The 14,210-nt window shown below is 44.2% G+C and overlaps 1 protein-coding gene across 4 annotated transcripts in view; it reads right to left on the bottom strand.

Moving 5' to 3' along the window:
• Positions 1–955: 955 nt before the first annotated feature.
• The window catches only part of AZI2 (5-azacytidine induced 2), a 171,953-nt gene continuing 158,698 nt past the window's right edge, over positions 956–14,210 (bottom strand). For all 4 annotated transcript variants that reach the window (XM_086942121.1, XM_086942120.1, XM_086942123.1 and 1 more), the window contains one exon: positions 956–5,050. In XM_086942121.1, coding sequence (XP_086798247.1) covers positions 4,689–5,050 — 362 coding nt within the window. In that variant the 3' untranslated portion in view covers positions 956–4,688. The remainder of the gene's footprint in view (positions 5,051–14,210) is intronic.

Genomic DNA, 14,210 nt, shown 5'->3' with positions numbered 1-14,210 from the left:
AAAATACCTTTGCCAACCAAATACCATTACCCACCTTAAACCCTGAAAATACCCTTGCCACACAAATTACCTTACTCACCCTGAACGTGCTTTAGACACCCAGTACCCTCACTCGCCCCTCAAAATGCCCTAGGTAACTATCCAGAGTTTTTTGCTTCTTTTCTGCATAATTTATGCAACACTCTTAAGCATGAAACGGTATTCTTTTGAGATCTATAGATCTATATATTGTGTGTTAACACTTACCTGTGTAATACTTGATTTTTTCATTGTAATGGCATGCATGGTAAATGTATATTCAAGGTTAAAAAAAATGTGCGGTAAAGGCGTGTTCATGGTAATGCATGGTTAGGACAGCGTAGAATTGGCTAGATTGAGATGGGGGAGGGATGATGCCGCATTCTCATTGACAGATTTCTGGTGGTATCGGTTGTCTCTGTGGTGAAGTCAGCAGGGATGCAGTGGTATCCCTGCCTCAAATGAGGTGGGGAAACACTGATTTGGTGGCACATCACTCTACAGCCTACCTCGTCTTCAAATTTGCAGCCTTTCATTTCTCTAAGGTCAGTAAAACGAGCACCACATTTAAATGCTGCTAAGTTATATTTGAAACATCTAGAAACGATTATGATTGAGGTTTGTACTATAAACATGGTCCGAACTATTTTCTACGTCGTTATACATTACACCAATAAGACATGCGGAACATTCAGAGTTGAAGGCTACAGACATTACATTGAATGCAAAATTATAAAAACAGATTTGAACTAGGAGTGGCTCTGTCAAAAAAAGAGAGATGTGCAGTCCTAGAGTTACTTTAGATAAACGGTTTTGCCACCTGAAGCATATACATGGGCTAGTCTGGAGTGTCAATGGGATAAAACATTGTTAAATCTCTTAAAAACAATAAGGTGCATTGAACAGAGTGCAGGAAGCTGGAAATAAGAGCCTGATCAGGATTTCAAGTGGTCCTTTTAATAGTGCAATACACCTCCATCAGTACTTGAGTAGCTCAGTTAGAACTGCTATCTTAAATGCTGTAACACAGTACAAATTTTTAGCAAAACATTTTATTCTGCACGTCGTCACCAGCAGTTTGAAGAGTGCTTCATGTACAATAAGTCTGATCGTAGGTTCGATTATTTATGAAACCACAAAATCGACAAGAGTTGTGGTCTTGGGGTGGATAACAACAAAGAAAAATGGGTCTTAAAAACGGTCAGAATGTGAGAGGAAATACAGTGGATTAAGAAAAAAAAATCTTAACTTCATCACAATACTATTTACAACAATGGGCAAAACAAATATTGCTTTACTGTTTCATAGAACTGAACTTAATTTGTATGTTAATGTAAAGCAGGAAGAAAAGTGTGGAGTCCACTATAAAGTGTATTCACATGATTCTGAATAAGGAGGAGTAAATGTTGATGCTCCCTGCTTATTACACAGGTATTTATGTGGTTTGATCAGCGAGAGCTCAGCAAGTTGAATTTATTCTCATGCATATGGGGATTTGTTACATTGCTGTTCCAGGGACTCTTCTCCCTGGAGCATATGAGGTTCATCAGCCACAAGAAATGGAATGAAAGCGCTGGGTGAATAGATAATGCATTGTTTATGCATGCCGTTCACAAGCGCATGGAGGGTTATGCGCATTACGTCTTCCAAATACATCCGCTCCAGTGAGTAGTTGGATATCCAGCTTAAAGGACTCCCACAAAAACAAAATTCTCACGTGTGATATGGTCTGCCTTTTAAGCCAGAAGGACAGTGTAGTGAGTAGAACTACACATGACCACCTCCCATTACTGAAGTATCTGACCCGTATGGTAGGGGACATTGTGGTGGGCGTCATCATGAAGGTGAGGCATCAAGTGATAGAACCAGCTGTGAGGAGGATGCAGATTCAGTGCAAATAAGAACAGCCACGTCAAGCCGAAGCATACAGAGTAATGCCTTGTCACATGAAACCAGAGGGCTCACCTCAATTAGACGACGGATAAAAAACACGTATGTGGCCTGCACATCTTGGCAAGGCAGTAACTCCTGCCAGAGCGGATAAACAGCTAACGGAAGGGCAACAAATAAAACACTTCCAAAGCTCCCACAAAACAGTTGAGTAAATGGGGGGCACAGACATGAAACAATAGTCTGAAAATGAGAAACTAATCGGCATATTTATTAGGGTTTGGTGTAGCAAATCACCTTGCTGTGCTGCCCTGAATCAAAAAGAAAGGGCAGGAATGTGCAGAATTATTGTCACATGGTGCATTCCAGTCCCTCCCCCATGCTTGCACTGTTTCGACAGACTAGCACCAACGCAGGCACCCTTGCACATGGTGCAAGGGGGCCTATTGTTTTTGTGCATGAAGGGGCCCCTTCCTTCTCAAGACCAATCCTGGGAGACGTGTTCCTCTTTCTGTGGTGCTGTAGAATGTAGCACACATAGAAAGAGGGGAAAAAAAACTAGAATAAAGTTATTTCTTCCTGTTGCACCTCCCCTGGAGAGGCGTAAGGTTTTAGCCTATCCCCAGGTCTACATGGGCTTGTAAATGTGGGGATGTGTGAAAATCCATGGGTGTTGCGTGGGCACGCCCACGGAAGGCCTCCCTGGCGCAGAGTAAGACAAAGCATCGATTTGCACTGCTTTGCCTCACTCCACATCTATGAGGCCATGCAGAACCACGCAAAGTGGGTTTGCTTCGCCTCATAAATAGGGTTTGGTTTGCCATTATTGGATCACAAAAAGTGCTGCTGCGCAAAGAGCTTGCAAATATGCCCCCAAGAACATTCATGGTGCATCAGTTCTGTGCATGTGGCCTTGGCTGTCATTGCAGTCTAAAGGAACCGGAGAATAAACTGCTGGAGGCAACAAAAGGAGACATTCCAGAGTGATTTACGGGGCCGGTGCCTACCTCATGGGTTGATGGTCCTGCTGTGTATGGGAGCAGGTGCCTGCCGCCTGGGTTGATGATCGTGCTGTGCATGGGGGCAGAAGAGAGAAGGCGTTGCTAATGACTAGCTCTTACCAGGGCCATGTGGGTCAGACATAGTTAGGAGGTAGGATAGCACTGGAGGAACAGAGTAGCTCAGTCAGTAGTTGTATTACTTATTTTAACAACAAACACCCTGTTAAGATGCAATGGATTGGAGGAAAATGCGTCAGCAGCCGAGGAAGTCTCAAAAACTGGGCACAGGGAGAGAAAACAAATGGTGAGCTATTACTTGAATGCCACAGGGAATAAAGCCTTTCATTTTAAAATAAAGCGAAGTCCAAGGAATGTACTTGTTTCAGTGGCGATTGGTTACAACTTAGACGCAGTAGATTTAGTACTAAAAAGTTGTCATCACTTTGCTAATGCAATGAGGGACAGGCTGTAATGGAGAACTGGCGTTGGCCCACAGAGTGCATGGTTTATAAAGCTACAGTACTAAAAACAAAATCAGTGCAACAAGATGCTGTAAGAAGCCCAGGTTACGATTCATTCAGGCACCGACCAGTGTTTTTCATAGTGTTTCAATAAAGAACTCACCGGTGCCATGAGAACCAATAGTAGTTTTTTTGCCAAACGAAGACTGAGCAATGGCTCTACTGCACCTTTCATCGCATGACCCTCCTTTTATCAGCTAGGCATCACATCAGCCCTAACTGGAAGGACAGAACCCATTGTTTTTTAGTATTAGACTGATGTACCAAAGGAGGAATTCATTTTGCCAGCCTCATTCTTCACATAGATGCCAACCTAAAACCTGTGGGAGACCAGGGAAACTTAACAGTCAGTTCTGGCTTTTCAAATCAACAGGTGCCAGAGTGCATGGGGCCAAATGCACTTGGAAACATAGTGAGAAGGCATGGCCGTGCCTGCAGCTGTTTGAAGTGCTTGGAGTCACCTGCACACTGCTTCATTAACAACCAAGAAAAGGTTATCGAGAGATGCACTAATTGAGCTGCAATAAAAGGTCTGCCAATACTTAAAAGCGTAGCCATCTTCACAACACTAATCTCCATTTTTAACACTTGTGCTGGCCTTGGTTAGACTTCCTCCACAATACCACCACATCAAAAACCACCTTCATGCCCATCCAATGAGGACAACTACTTGCAGTGAACGTACCAACGCAAGCTACTGCTTGAAGAAGGGGTGCAGTGTTAATATACTGTTAAAGAACTGGGGAGTACGCCTTGGGCCCAGATCTATGCCAGATGTGTAGAGTAACCACTGGCTGTGTATATCAGTTCCATTTAGATCCACTCTGCATCGACTGGCATATCCTTTGTTAATATGATGAAGATCTGCTTCCCCAACCTGCGGATCAAACAAGTCAAACTTCATACTTGCCAACCTTGTATCTGGATAGTTTATATGCTTCTCTTGTTTTATACACATTACACCCTGAACCGGGGGGAACTCAAGCCTCAACAATCCTTAAATATATTAATCACATCTTTGGGATAGGCCAATTGCAGCCTTAGAAGTTCTTCATACATGAAAGGTACTGTGCATTTTGCTCTATACATAAGCATTTTTGTTTGAGGATATTTAAGTCCCATTTCCACACATCCACTGCCTTATGTAGTCAGTCGTTCCTACTACAATCCGCCACTCATGCTCTGGAGAAAAAACAGCCAACATGAGCCCCAAACTCATGAGCAAATGTTCTTTAACTTTTGAACAAACAGGTACGATTCATTTTCTCAAAAAGTAAGGAGAGGGTGGAGAAACATGGCTTTTTGATTCCCAAAATGTTGAGTCACTTGGCTTTGGAGAGCCTGAGAAGACCCAGGAGTTTTCATCGAATGAGCCCTTCGCAGAGAAGTCATTTTCCTGGTAGGCTGGCCCACCAACAGGGATAGGTCTTTCCTCTGTCCGTGTACCAGGAACCCTTGGGTAAGGGGTTATAGGATCTCCAGAAGCCCAGCAGGCATTTCCATTTTCTGGATGGATGAAGTAGTCATGTTTTTTATACTCTGCACCAGACGAGGTCAGTCGCAACCTTGTATGGCCCGTCTCTAGATCTTCCATGCACTGCACTGGTGCGCTCGTTGAGGCTGGAAAAAAAATAGAACACCATGAAACGTTTCTTCTTATGACTCTTGCAGAACAAACAATTGAAGTAACATGGCTTACAATTCCGTTTTGTGATATATCTTGGGGCAATCATCTTTAAACCGGTTTGTGAAATTAGAGGTGAACAACCGTGGTTCATTAGTGCAACAACTAGGTTTGGGTAAGGATGGGACAATGCTGTGCAACAACAGCTGCCTTATTTATTTGATTTGAGGTTTGTGTACGGTAAGGCATGTGATGATACCCAAAGATCAGCACAGCGAGCAATGCTTTTACTTCAATTGAGGTAGTTGATCTCTTTAAGACACGGTGACAAGACAACTTAAAAGAACGTACCTAGAGAGGAAATGGACACTTCCACAGTAGAGCATCAAAACTGCAGGTATAGGCCATGCTTCAAATGTCGATCAAACTATCTGGATTTAATGAAGTACGATGCGCTAATTAAAGAAAATGGCATCATTTGAACTAGAAAATCCTGTAATTAATAAATGGTGGCTGGAAATCTTAGGCACACGACTTTCGTAAAGAACTTGCCTGCACCATGCTAAATCCGATACTCTAACAGTGTACTAGTGTTTCTTGTAAACTACAAGGGAAGAGATGCTTACTCATAAAAGAGGTTTTATATATCAAGAGTATCTATCACCTTCCAAGGTTCAAAATGTAATATTTTAATATACCACTTCCTTTCTAACTTATTTTTCTTACTATACATTTTTTTAAACTAAACAATTCAATAACCGATCTTAGAACTGAAGTAGTGATGTAAAATAGACTTGTACAGAACAGTTGTCAATTAATGCACAACCATCAACATGAAAGCAGGAAGCTCCCAAAGGTTTTTCCAAAAGGTTTTGTCAAGTTTAATATTTCTGTATCTTAAGATGAGCAGATGTCTACAGCAAGTGTGCATGTGCTGTTAAGGTCCCATGGAAGCATTATGAAGGGCCTTGGGAGGGGAAACTTGTATCACAGTCAGGTGACTTGAATAAAGAAGGTTGGCCAGGCAAACCTAAAAAGGCCAAGAGGGCAGACATAATCTTTAACTATGACCATCAAAAAATCTGGTCAGCCAAAGATAAATCAAACACAGTGCGCTCAAAATATCGAATATTTAATATCGGCCTACACTAATATCGAGTTTTTAATATCGTAGGGACAGAATATCGAAGACAAGAATATCATTGACCAGAATATCGACTTTAAAGATAAGTAATTTCGATTTTTTTAATATCGAATTAAGTAATATCGAAGTAAATAATACCATTAACAAAAATATCGTTGTAAATAAAATCAATTTTCTTTAAATGTATTTTATAAGCATGTTTAACATTTTTTTACATATTTTTTCATTATTTTTAAATAAATATATTAAATGTTTAGAAAATAGTCTTTTTTTTAAAGTAAATTTAGCGTTTTAGTTTCAGAGCGGGTTGTGGGTTCATAGGGGAATAGGGTGGGAAGTAATTTAAATAAGATTAAATATTCTTTTTTATTTATTGTTATTGATAATACATTTTTATTAATTGGCTAATTTATAGTTATATTAATTATAATTAATTTATAATAAATGTGTATTCATTATTAATGAATTTATTGTAAATTGATTATTAATTGGTAATTACTTTTTATTATTGATTAATTGATAATTAAATTGTTACATTTTAATGTGTCGCAGGTTGTGGGTTTTTAGGGGAATAGGGTGCGAAGTAATTTAAATATAATTAATTATTTTTTATTTGTTATTGATTATTAAGTTATTGTTAATTATTTTTTATTTAGTTAATTTAAAATTATATGAATTATAAATAGTGTATTAATTGTTAATTTATTGTTAATTATTAATTGGTAATGAATTTTTATTAATTGATAAATTGTGTTTTTTATGGGAAGCACATTGTGTGTTATAGGGGAATAGGGTGGGAAGTAATGTAATGTTATTTAAGTAAATATTAATTTAACAGGTATTTATTAATAATGTTGTTGTTAAATAATTATTAATATGTTATTTATATTACAAAAAATATTTAATTGATAAATATGTTTATCATACATTTCCACACTTTTACACTCGCTGGAGTGGGAATAGTAATGTTTACCCCTACGGTATCCAACACTTTTCCTACTGTTGCAGTCACTGGAGTTGGAATAGTAATTTTATTTCCTCCGCTATCTAATGTTTTTTGTAATATTTTAGCTAATGCACTGAATATTTAATTTTAAAAGATTAAAAATAATTTTAATTTGTTTCATATATGCATTTAATTTTTATTTATATCAGTGGTTTATGTGTATAGATGTATTTATAATTTATTTAAAAAAAATAAACAATGTATAGGTTATTAAAATACATATTAAAACAGATTAATAAGTATGTTATATATTATATGTATATTAAAATTTTATATATTACTTATAATTTTTAAGCATTTTTAAAATATTTGTAACTTTGTTTATTTTAATTATATGTATTATTTACTTTATTTTACATTCTTTTTTTAACTTACATAAAACAATATTTTCAATAACAATATTTTTGACAGATTTTTTTTGCTCTATTTTTGTACTTACCATAATGTAAATATGCTGTCGATATTCTTGACTTCAATATTTTTGTAGGTCGATATTGTGACCTTCGATATTTTGTCAGTGATTCATCAAACACCACAAGGTATGATCATTTGTCGTGTAGGGATCAAGCCAACAGCCAGGGCTTTAAGTGGGCCGGGCCCTGCCCGTGCTAAGCACCAGCAGTTCTTAAAAGCAGGTGCTGTGGTGGGTCCCTATCGGGCTCTTCATTTTTCCCCTCACCCTCAGGGTGGGAAAAAAATCTTAGTTCTCCACCAGTACCACTGCTCAAAGTCTTTGATGTAACTTCACAGAGACTAGTTTTAGTTATTTCACAATCTCATCATTTCATAAACTGAAGCATTTTTAATATTCTATACAATAAAGCCATCGTGGTTGCTTATTTATTATATGCAACTAACAACCATTGACAAAGCAAATAGTACTGGCTTGTTGTATGTATAATGGTACTGTATCATATCTGGATGTAATGACAGAAACAACAAAATACCAGTCGGGTGGCACGTTCTGCTAATAACAGATTTTTTACTTACTTGTTTTTAAGCCATGCCCTTAATTACAACGGCCATGGCCCTGTGAGAGGACCCTCCCTCCCCCGTTTTTAGGTCTCGCGCCTAACGTTGCACTGCTAGGCAGTGCATCGGGCAGCGCGAGGCATTTTGTAATCGAAATAGGGGGTTTCAGCAGTCACTTTGGACTGTAAAACGCTCGTGCGTGCGCTTTTTAGTGTTACCTCATTGGCCTTGGCATTCTTTCGATAATAAAAGACTTCACACTATTGGCTTTTGGCGCGAGCATTGCTCCTCCCACGGCCTATTGGTGTCTATTACGCGCTTGGTGCGCGAAATAGACACCAATAGGCCGTCACGTGATTTCTATTAGCGCGCACACACGGGCGCGATAATATAAACACATGGCTTGCAGTGGCGCGCGCTCGTGCTTCTTCTTTTTTTGCTTCCTGCCGCAATGATATATTCACTGCTGAAGCCACACAGGAGGCTGCTCACAGCATTTGCAGTGCAATACCACTCGTATTAGTAAAAAGGCCAGCTATTGACATTCCAAATGCAAATTTGTATCTCATTTCAAAGAATGCCAGAAAAGGGTGCAGTAACACCGGCTGTCCCTAGGTGTCTCTGGTCCTGCACCCTTTCCTTCGTGAAAGAAATTTCTTTGTGTACTGCTGGCATACTTTGAAATGGAAAAAAACAAATTAGCATCTGCAACGCCAATCGCTCATTTACATAATTATTTATTCAGATTTCTATAGTGCGAACTCTACCTGTAGGTATTAGAGCGCTTTACATGAGCTCCTGTTACATTACACAAGAGCACATTCAGGCACGGGGAGTTTGTGATCGGCAGGCAAGGCTGCTCGGTAGGAGCGCTTGAGGCAGGCTGGCACTGTTTTTTTATCCAGATTTCTGTGGCCCGAAGTCTACCTGAAGGTATTGGAGCGCTTTACATGAGCTACAGTTACGTTACACAAGGGCACATTCAGTCACAGGGAGAATATGTGATCGGCAGGCAAGGCTGCTCGGTAGGAGCGCTTGAGGCAGGCTGGCACTGTTTTTTTATCCAGATTTCTGTGGCCCGAAGTCTACCTGAAGGTATTGGAGCGCTTTACATGAGCTACAGTTACGTTACACAAGGGCACATTCAGTCACAGGGAGAATATGTGATCGGCAGGCAGGGCTGCTCAGGAGGAGCGATTCAGGCAGGCTGGCACAATGTTGTTTTTATGCAGATTTCAATAGCGCAAACTCTACTTTGAGATGTTGGAGGTCTTTACATGAGCTCCGGTTACGTTACACAAGGGCACATTCAGGCACGGGGAGATTATGTGATCGGCAGGCAGGGCTGCTTGGGAGGAGCGCTTGAGGCAGGCTGGCACTGTGTTTTTTTATAATGCAGATTTCTATAGCGTGAACTCTACCTGAAGGTATTAGAGTGCTTTACATGAGCTCCAGTTATGTTACACAAGGGCACATTCATGTACGGGGAGATTATGTGATCGGCAAGCAGGGCTGCTCGGGAGGAGCGATTGAGGCAGGCTGGCACAATGTTTGTTTTTTAATACAGATTTCAATAGCGCAAACTCTACTTTGAGATGTTGGAGGTCTTTACACGAGCTCCAGGTTCGAGGCATGTGGGCTGCTGAATTCATATCTGTGCATAGATCGCCGCCTAGTGTTGGGTCCGGATGATTGCACATTGTTGTCCTGGAAGAGTCTTCGAAGTATCACGAGATAGGTGGCTCCTCCCCTGGACTACAGTGCGCATGGGCATCGACTCCATCCCCAGATTGTTTTTTTCCGCCATTGGGTTCGGATGTGTTTCGGTTCCCTCTGTCGGAATCGATAGTTGTTTAACTTACTTTGCTCGAGACCAATAGGTCTTTAGGACTTGCGTCGGTATTGTCTAGCGTTCGGGTTCGTTTTTTCTTCGGCTCCGAACCAACACTGCCCTTCCGCGTGCTTTCGGCGCGGACGGGCCTACACGACACTCCAATCTACTTCCATCATGGAACGAAGTCCATTTAAACGGTGCCCGGTGTGTGCCTCGAAGTATCCACATATCGACGTGCACCCGGTGTGCAATAAGTGCTTGTCGCCGGACCCCGACGAGGCCAAGTGTATGGCCTGCTCCAAGTTCCGGTCGAAGAAGACACTCAAGCTCCGCCGAGCTGCGCGCCTGGAGGCCCAGCGATCGGCACCTCCTCCAGCAGACATCTTCGACACGGAGGATGTCGGCGACGACTCTATCCAGGAGATCCCAGAATCTAACCCGGCGTCGGAGGTCGAGGAGGACTACGACGCGGAAGATGAGGATTTCGATGAAGTCGTCGAGGAGGTAGGGGACGACGACGGGGCCCTTGCCACCGTAGAGGATAGCTCGGACGAGGAGCTTCCTCAAACTGACTCCGGGGCCAGCCACCATTCTAAGGCCCAGGCTGAGGGATCGCCTTCGGGCCTTACCCAAAGCCTTGATACCCGTCCCACGGCTACGCCTTCCGGCCCGGCCACGGACATTGATACGGCACCACTCACGGTACAAAAACCGAAAGTGAAACCATCGGTCTCGACGCCAGACGTATCGAAACCGAAAGCGCTAGTCGCGCTGGTCGGGTCAAAGTCTTCGGAGGCCTCGGCGCCGAAGAAATCAAAGATGGCCGTCGAGCTCAAGGGCCACGCCAAAATGGCCGACCCGAAGACTACGGTATCGAAGCCGAAGGTTAAAACGGCCGACGCGGCTGCATCGGCGCCGAAGATGGTCGACGCACTTAAGAGTCGCCTCGATACCAGGAAGGCGGACGACCATAAGAAGGCCACTCTCAACACGAAGAAGCGGCAGGACGACCCCAAGTCTCTCACTGCCCCGCTTCCACTCGGCAAGGCCAAGGGGGCAACCGCGTCGGCTCCGAAGACTGCGTCATTGGTCGCCATCCCGAAACCAGCTTCAGAAGCTCTCTCGAGCCGGTGCGTCCCTCCGCCTCGTTCACTAAGAAGGTTACGGAGTCCCTTCAACGTATTAGGGAGAGAGCCGCAGAAGTCGAGCCCCCTGTGCCGCCCAAGCCTCTTCAAAAACCGGCAAAGACGCCAACGCCGATTCTGTTCACGTTGCCGCCAAAGACGGCGCCGAAGGCTTTCACAGCAAAACCTGGGGCCGAAGGGCCCGTGAAGATATCTTCGACGCCGAAGGTATCGCTAGTGGTTCCAAGCCCACGGCACCGACCGCTGGCGGACGAGGAGCGTCAAGAGGTGATCATTGACGCCAACACGGGCAAGCTCTCTCTCCTTAAGAGAAAGATCACCCCTGAACCACAATTGGAGCATTACCAAATTCCACTTAAGAAAAAGATGGACTCTGCTGGTGCTCCTGCCCCTGTGGAGCCTGTGTCTCCACAAGCACATGAACTTTCACCCACTCATTCCAATGTGGAGGAAGGTGACGGCAACGACTAGGATGAGTATTCCTATCCAGTCTACTCAGACCCAGAAGATGTAACTGAGCCATGGTCTGCTGGTGGCGATCCTGGGGACCCGCATTCAGGGCAGGAGCCTCAGCTTTTTTCTGCCAAAACTTCCCCGACAGAGAACTCTGCAGCTTTCAATGCACTCATTGAAAGGGCGGCAGCCAATCATGACGTTGATCTACATGCTGACCCAGTAGACGTCGACTTCCTATTTGACACCTTTTCAGTCTCTGAAAAAACTGTAAAGACTTTACCAATGCTAAAAGGGGTGTTGAAACATGCGGCAGAAGTCTTCAAGGAGCCCACCCGAGCAAGACTCATCAACCCACGTATCGACAAGAAGTACAAGGCAGCGCCCACTGATCCTACTTATATCAGGGGACAGTTGCCTCTGGATTCCCTGGTTGTCTCCAATGCACGCAAAAGAGCCAACTCACAAACTACGGGTGATGCTCCTCCCCCAGACAAGGAATCAAAAGTCTTTGAGGCTTCGGGGAAAAGGGTGGCTGCGCAGGCAGCCAACATATGGCGCATATCCAATACACAGGCGCTACTGGCGCGTTACGACAGGGCACACTATGACACTCTAGAGACCCTTTTACAGCACTTACCCGATCAATATAAAGAAGCTGCAGAAATGTTGATACAGGAGGGGAAGCTTATCACCAATGCTTCAATTAAGTGCGCTCTGGATGTGGCTGACACCGCCTCAAGAGCAATTAACACTAGCGTTCTACTTCGTAGACATGCATGGCTCAGGATATCCGGTTTCAAACCAGACATTCAAACCACCATCTTGAACCAGACGGTCAACCCTGACCACCTGTTTGGCCTGGAGGTTGATACCACCCTCGAGAAGATGAAGAAGGACACCGACACTGCGAAGTCTATGGGTGCCTTGCAGTCCCAGCAGTTTCGGGGTGGTTCCTTTCGTCGCTCCAATAATAGAGGCACCTCGAGGGGTCAATTGTCACAGTTGACGCAATTCTACAAAAGCAACACCCAACCTTCCTATACCAACAAGGGTCGGGGTGGATACCGTGGCAACAACGTCAAAGGCAGAGGACGTGGAAATAACAGCTCCAGGTCCTCCACCGCCAACAAACAGTGACGCCTTGTCACTGCCCCCCGACCACATAACACTGGTCGGGGGGAGACTCCAGCAGTTCCTGCCCGTGTGGAAGTCCATCACCACGGACAGGTGGGTCAGATCTCTTATCCAATACGGTTATTGTCTGGAGCTCACATCCACTCCACCCAACATACCCCCAAAGAACCGTCCTATGTCCGGCGAGCACTTGTTGCAGCAAGAAGTCAACGTCATGCTGCAAAAAGGGGCAATAGAGCTCGTGCCCCTGCAGGAAAGAGGTACAGGAGTTTACTCCCTGTACTTTCTGATTCCAAAGAAGGACGGATCCCTCAGGCCCATCCTAGACCTCAGACCTCTCAACTTTTACATTCTCTCAGAACATTTCCATATGCTCACGCTACAGGAGGTTCTCCCACTGCTTCGGCAAGGGGACTTCCTAGCAACTCTGGACCTGAAGGATGCGTACTTCCACATTCCACTGCATCCTTCACACAGAAAGTACCTCAGGTTCACCATTCACAACCAGCACTACCAGTTCAAGGTTTTGCCTTTTGGGGTCACCACAGCGCCCAGGGTTTTCACAAAGTGCCTGGCCACGGTGGCGGCGCATCTAAGACGTCAAAACATCCACGTCTACCCCTATCTGGACGACTGGCTCATTCAGGCGAAGTCGGCCCAGCAGTGCGCCAACCACGTGTCCCACACCATTCACCTTCTGCGCGATCTGGGGTTCTCACTGAATTACCCAAAATCCCATCTCCAGCCCGCCCACATCCGGCAGTATCCGGGCGCGACCATAAACACTCTGGCGGCCACAGCGCAGCCAAATTCAGTGAGAGTCAACAGCATTCAATTGCTGATCCAAAAATTCAGGGCTCAACACTCGCTTCCAGCAAGAGTGTTCATGCAGTTGATAGGCATGATGGCCTCCTGCATCTCCATAGTTCCACACGCGAGACTACATATGCGTCCGCTTCAGGAGTGCTTAGCACGTCAGTGGACTCAGGCTCACGGGCAGTTAAAAGACCTAGTGTTGGTGAGCGGTCGGGCATACAACTCTCTGCATTGGTGGAATCCACAAAACCTTTGCAAGGGCCGACGTTTCAAGAGCCTGTGCCGCAGATTGTCCTGACAACGGACGCTTCTCTCCAGGGATGGGGAGCGCATGTACTCCAATACACTGTGCAGGGACTATGGACACTACAGCAAAGGAAGATGCACATCAATGTACTGGAACTGATGGCGATCTTCATGGCCTTTAAGGCATTCAAAGTACATCTGTGCAACAAGGTCGTGTTGATCCGGACGGACAACATGACGGCAATGTACTACATTCAGAAACAGGGGGGCACACACTCTCCGCAGCTGTCTCATCTGGCTCAGAGCATGTGGAAGTGGGCCATCCAGAGGAACATTTTCCTCATGGCAGAACATCTCCCAGGCAAGGACAAACAGATGGCGGACCTGTTCAGCAGGCACAGCC

This window comes from Lissotriton vulgaris, chromosome 10, assembly GCF_964263255.1.
Source record: "Lissotriton vulgaris chromosome 10, aLisVul1.2, whole genome shotgun sequence".
Taxonomy (NCBI): Eukaryota; Metazoa; Chordata; class Amphibia; order Caudata; family Salamandridae; genus Lissotriton; species Lissotriton vulgaris.
Note: the sequence above shows the minus strand (reverse complement) of the source record. Positions and strands in the feature narration are given on the sequence as shown.